The sequence below is a fragment of the Tachysurus vachellii genome, chromosome 16 (genome assembly GCF_030014155.1).
Source record: "Tachysurus vachellii isolate PV-2020 chromosome 16, HZAU_Pvac_v1, whole genome shotgun sequence".
Lineage (NCBI taxonomy): Eukaryota > Metazoa > Chordata > Actinopteri > Siluriformes > Bagridae > Tachysurus > Tachysurus vachellii.
Window position 1 is genome coordinate 8,115,890 of NC_083475.1, and position 5,888 is coordinate 8,121,777.

At 39.3% G+C, this 5,888-nt stretch overlaps 1 protein-coding gene across 1 annotated transcript; it reads right to left on the reverse strand.

Moving 5' to 3' along the window:
- Positions 1-4,256: 4,256 nt before the first annotated feature.
- LOC132858756 (polyadenylate-binding protein 3-like) lies at positions 4,257-5,622 on the reverse strand. The gene is made up of 4 exons (XM_060889216.1): positions 5,413-5,622; positions 5,192-5,295; positions 4,798-4,954; positions 4,257-4,679 (listed from the first exon to the last, which is right to left on the reverse strand). Exons 1-4 carry the CDS (start codon positions 5,587-5,589, stop codon positions 4,257-4,259), a joined length of 861 nt encoding a protein of 286 aa, XP_060745199.1. The 5' UTR covers positions 5,590-5,622.
- Positions 5,623-5,888: the final 266 nt, after the last annotated feature.

Below are 5,888 nucleotides of genomic sequence, written 5' to 3' on the forward strand. Positions count from 1 at the left end.
ATAAAATCAGCAATGTTAAATGTGTATTGTGTGTGTGTGTGTGTGTGTGTGTGTGTGTGTGTGTGTGTGTGTATGTATGTGTGTGTGTGTGTGTGTATATAATATAAATAAATAAATATATATATATATATATATATATATATATATATATATATATATATATTTCTCAGGTTCATAGGCCTTGTATGTTCAGTCATGTATGATGATTTAAATGCTTAAAAATAACTTTTGAATTGTATGAGTAGATTTAAAGAAGAAAAGTGGAAAGCTCAAATGTAAAGTAAGAAAAAAACATAAATGTGAATTGTGCATTGTTTTGACAAAAAAGAAACTGTCCTTTGTGCATTTATAAGAAAAAAAGGAAATATTTTGATATGTTAAAGCTTTATTGGTTTTACAATGTAAAAACAACATTGAATAAACAATTGAGGGGGATTATGTGCGACACACGTGTCGGCTCCTGTCTCCTCAATTTATCCTGTTTTTACAGGGACTTTCTAATCTGCCAACAATGGCCTTCTGCACAGGGCCTGTGTGTGTGTGTGTGTGTGTGTGTGTGTGTGTGTGTGTGTGTGTGTGTGTGTGTGTGTGTGTGTGTGTGTGTGTGTGTGTGTTTGTTCTAGCGGTCGGTTAAACAAGAATATTGTCTCTACCTCTTCTGCCTTTTTTAAATGATGTTGATAAAGTAGACAAACTTAATGATTGTAGTAATTAATGAACTTTAATAGTTTTCTGTCTTTATTTCCTAATTAAACACATTTTATTGCTCGTCTGAACTAATGCCGTTAAAGCCCAGCTCAGTGGATCATTAAGGACTCTGATTAGCATCACCACGTTAGCTTTTTTATGCTAACGATCTCATTAACATTCTTCTTATTTAGTCAATGCAAACTAACCATTTTATTTAAAGTAGTTTTCTTGCCATTTTAAATCAATAAGTAGAGGATGTATAGATGGATGGATATTTATATAGCTAAAGTTACAATTAGTCCGTATTTACATATTAGCAGCTAGCTTTATGGCTAATGTCTGTGCTTGTAGCTCATTTTCGGCTCTTTCTGGTAAGTAATAAAAGTGAAAGACTTTGTTTATTGTGATTTATGGTTAACAGAAATAGGAAAAGACTTCTATATGTTTTTATATAATTGTGCTTTTACAGTAAATTGTGTGTCCGATTAAGGAGAAAGAACAAGAGGCCTTTGTTCCAGCTGTTAAATTTGTACGTGCTAGAAAGATGGGAACTTTATGGGAGTTTATGTGCATGTGCTCGATAAGAACTGAAAATGGAACGTCGTCTTGCTGAGATGATATATCAAAGGGATACATCTTCAGTAACCAGGGAGGGTGAATAAACACACACACGCACCTGGTGTACAAAAGGGAGAACTGAAACACCAGTTTTTGCCTCTTCACTGTTTAGACTTTGCACTGTAGGGAAGATGCCTTTTGTTGCAGCAAAATAAACTTCTTTCTTTGTTTCTTTGCTTTTACCACCACCTCTGAATCTGTTTTTTTTTTTTTTTTTTATACATCTAGATCAAAACTGCCACCACATTTGTTGGACGTTCCACCGAGATCCCATATCGGTCTGTTCGGTTACTTCATCAAACCACGCAATTGACTACTAGTGTGGAGAGATCTGTACAGTCACGGCACTGTCTCAGCAACGGGATCTTGAGCTAAGTGGTAAGATTTTTGATTTATTTATATTCTCGATTTCTCCATCTTCAGACGATCTGCCTCAGGGATAAGTGTAATTTAAGTTTGGAATCCAGAACGGATCAGTGAATACTTAGGGTTTAACCTAAAACCACACTGTACCTTTCATCCAGCTAGTGGTGGAGCAGTAGAAAGGGAAAATGGCACACTAAAAAACAAATTGGCTAAACACTCCGCTGAAACAGGCTTGTTATGGGTCAAAGCATTTCCAATAGTGTTGATGCACATGCAAGCAAGAGGTAGGGCTAACCTGAGTCCATTTGAAATTCCTTTTGGCAGGCCATTAACCCACAGGAGTGGGTCCCCCGAGATGCCAGAGATCCAGTATCGACGAATATGAAATACATGCTACTGGTTGAACTCTCAGTGATGACCAACAGACCAGTCGAAGATCACCTGAGAGGAATTAGAAAAATAGATGTTGAATTTCACGCTGTCACGCTGTGTTGAATTTCACACCATCACGCTGACGTCACAGATATAATCGACACTGAGTGCAGAACCAGTTGGGTAGGTCTGCTCTTTCCACCTGGGGTGAGTCCAGCTGTCACCGTCTATGAATGGTGGAGCTGTTCGTCTCTAAGAAACCTCGTCAACACCTATTTGAGACTACATCTGTATGACCCGCACTCATGAGACAGCCTAGACTGGTAGTGTTCCCAAGCCCCGGTGAGGTGGGACGAGTGCGAAAGGGCAGTGCCTGCACTCTGAGCACCAATATACGTCAAGAAGGGTGAAGGTTCACTTAAAGTTTAGTGCTGTCCACATGAATCACCCGACAGACAAAAATATCAGATTCATATTTTTAATTAAAACTTTATTATTTATTTTTATTTATTGGTACAGAGCTCCTGTACCATTCTTCGTCCCTCGGTGACCTGCATTTTAATAAAATAAATGCTATTCACACTCATCCTGACATCCATTCTAACCCTGTTCTTTAAATTTACAGGTAATTTTTAACAGAATTTGAACACATTTTCATGAACCAGGCAGAAAATTCCTCTAATGACTTTTTCAGCCTGCTTTATCAGTAATACAGCATCATACTGTAGTGACATTTCATTCTGGGATTAATTTAAAAATGACTTCAGGTCCCAGGTTTGTGAAATTTTTGTACATGTTTCTACTTTGTTTAATACAAATGGCTTGACCCTAGAATTCACATTTTTACTTAAAAAGCCTTTATTTTATAATAAATAAATGGTTTATTCATAATACTAATCATTATTTAAGCCAGTATTTCAATCAGTATGAAAAACAGGAATTTGATAACTACAGAATACACTGTAAAAACTGATGAATGTTTTCAGTCCTGTCAAAATACAGTAAGTGGCTGGAAACCCAGCTGCCAGAATCTTTTTATGAATTTACAGCCAAAAGTTTTACAGAAACACATTTTAGTATAACAGTTAAATAAAATGGCATTAAGATTATCAGGAGATGCATAAGACTTGTCTAAACAGGCAACTAATGTGTTTTAGCATTATATTGTGTACCTTGACAGTTGTGTGAGATGAGGAATTAATTTTGCCCCTTCCCATTCGACTGGATGGTGGCGTGAGGGTAAGTTCCATCTCGTCCCCTTCGTGTAATTCTACCACAGCCTCATCCCTCCACAAGGAGACATCTAAAATGTGTAGACCACACATTATAAACACTGTATATCCCAGATGGGAACCTGTGACTGTGTCATTCTCACCGGACGCACATGGAATATTATAGACCTGTTGTTAAATTGTTAGTTTTTGTTGTAGAATTGTTCTCAAGTGAATCATCTTAATCAACAGAACATATCCAGTTGACTAGAATATTGTACTAGAGAGTAAAATCAATCCTAACATCAAATTCACTTGCTGTTTTAATTTTGCCCTCAGGGTAAGAGACCGTGGTGTTGAAAATATGTCCTGTTCTTGACCAGTCACTCCTGGTGAAGGTTTTGTGAAGGTGGGCTTCCCTTGCTGCTCTCTCTGCCTCCTCTGGTAGGTCCTGGGTGCTGTTAGAAACCTTAATGTTGCCGGGCCAACTAACAGATTCTGTCTCCCATTTTTTACAGATAAAACTAAACAAATAAAAAACAAATTAAAGTTTTTAATTATATATAAAAGGCCAGCCATAAAATCGGCTTCATGCCCAAATTTTGACACCAGCTATATTTTGTTGCCATCACTTAACACACATTGCGTGGTGGTTTTGGATGTGTCAGTTTCCACTTTCTTTTCTTTTAAAATAAAATTGGAGCCTTTTTGGACACTGCTGTTTCCACACACTTGCATCTCAGAGGTGTCTGTGATGGTGTCCTCAGAAGGAGCTGTCTCAAAGCCTGGGACAATGTCCTCAGAAAGAGCTGTCTCCAAAGCCTGGGACGATGTCCTCAGAAGGAGCTGTCTCAAAGACTTGGACGACGTCCTCAGAAGGAGCTGACGTCCTCAGAAGGAGCTGTTTCAAAGACTTGGACGACGTCCTCAAGGGGAGCTGTCTCAAAGCCTGGGACGGTGTCCTCAGAAGAAGCTGTCTCAAAGACTTGGACGATGTCCTCAGAAAGAGCTATCTCCAAAGCCTGGGACGATGTCCTCAGAAGGAGCTGTTTCAAAGACTTGGACAATGTCCTCTAGGGGAGCTGTCTCAAAGCCTGGGACGGTGTCCTCAGAAGAAGCTGTCTCAATGCCTGGGAAGGTGTCCTTATGGGGAGCTGTCTCAAAGATTGCTTGGCCAGTGTCCTCAGAGGAAGCTGTCGGGATGGCTGGGGCTGGTGCATTGTTCTGAAGGCTCAACATTTTCTGAGCCTTTTCATGTTCAAGCTGTGACTGGCGTTCTTCTTTTCGCAGGGCCACTCCCACATACACCTGCTTTTTGCCCCACATCTTGCCGTTCAGTGCTTTCTGGGCAGTCGTGGCTTCCTGCGATGAAGTGAAGCTCACGAAGCCGAATCCTTTGGACAGTCCATTCTTCTTCATCACCTGTAGGATCATGAGGAACAATAAGCTGAGATGAAGTTTTTCTCTCTCTAGAGTCAGTAAGGGGAAGTAGATACAGATTATTGGGAATAAAATGGAGAGATTATTAGATGTAAGTTACCTTTGCACTAATGATGGTCCCAAACTCTGCGAACACCGTACGCAAACACTCGTCATTGATGGTGTAATCGAGGTTTTTGATGAACAGGTTATTGTCCTGGTGTTGGGGGCGAGCCTCAGGTTTGCGCTCATCACGGTACTTAAAATACTCAATGGTGCTGTAAGAGAACAGAGATACTGCTGTTAGAGTCTTTATCTGAACCCTGCACTTAGATATTATGTCTTCACCAGCAGAATTACAGCCTGATGTAGACTGAAATACCCTCATTAGACCAAACAGAACAATAAACAAGGAGTACGATAAATATCAAATGTAATTAGTTAAAGCACAATATAAAAAACCCTGACATTTTAACTTTGGATGGTAAAAATACACTAATTTACACGTGACTTACACGTATTGGTTGTTCAGCAGCATCCCGTTGAGCCGCTTGATGGCCGACGCAGCTGCCTCCTGTGACTCATATTGGACATAGCCGTATCCCTTTGATTCCACAACCTTCAGCAGAAACACAGCATGTCAACACAGTTTTAATCAATCTGAGCTGATACACACACGTTAATCATGATACACAGATATTCAGCTATTTAGATCAGAACAGATCAAAGCCTGTACCTTGCATGACACGATCTTCCCAAACACTGAGAAGGTGTCAAACAGGTCAACGCTCTGAATGGACTTGTCCAAGTTCTTGATGATGATGTTGCTCCCGTTGGTCCAGTTCAGCGTCCGTTCAAAGCGAGACCACATCACACGCATGGGTCTCTCCAGAAGAAGTTCAAAGTTGAACATTTCCAGCGCTCGCTCAGCTGAGGGAACCAAAATAAGTCATTCATTTCAGTTTAAACAATCAATATAATAGGTATCTATGTATAACAGGTATATACACAGTCAATTTCAGAATTATTGGCACTCTTAGTAAACAGTATGACAAATGTATTGTAGCATTTTATTCTAAGACAAACAAATAATTTTATCTTTTCATATGTTTTTGTACTGTTTAATGCACCATACATGAGTGTATTTATGTAATAAAGCAGTTAAAGACTAAATAAATGCCCCCTGTAGCCTTAAGACAACTAGAAAGTGCA

Excerpts from the sequence above, each read along its gene's own strand:
- LOC132858756 (XM_060889216.1), bottom strand. The coding sequence starts at position 5,589 with ATGTTCAACTTTGAACTTCTTCTGGAGAGACCCATGCGTGTGATGTGG. Across the intron at positions 4,955-5,191 it reads CTGCTGAACAACCAATACGT|CACCATTGAGTATTTTAAGT; the intron begins GTAAGTCACGTG and ends GTTCTCTTACAG. Across the intron at positions 4,680-4,797 it reads GGACCATCATTAGTGCAAAG|GTGATGAAGAAGAATGGACT; the intron begins GTAACTTACATC and ends ATGATCCTACAG.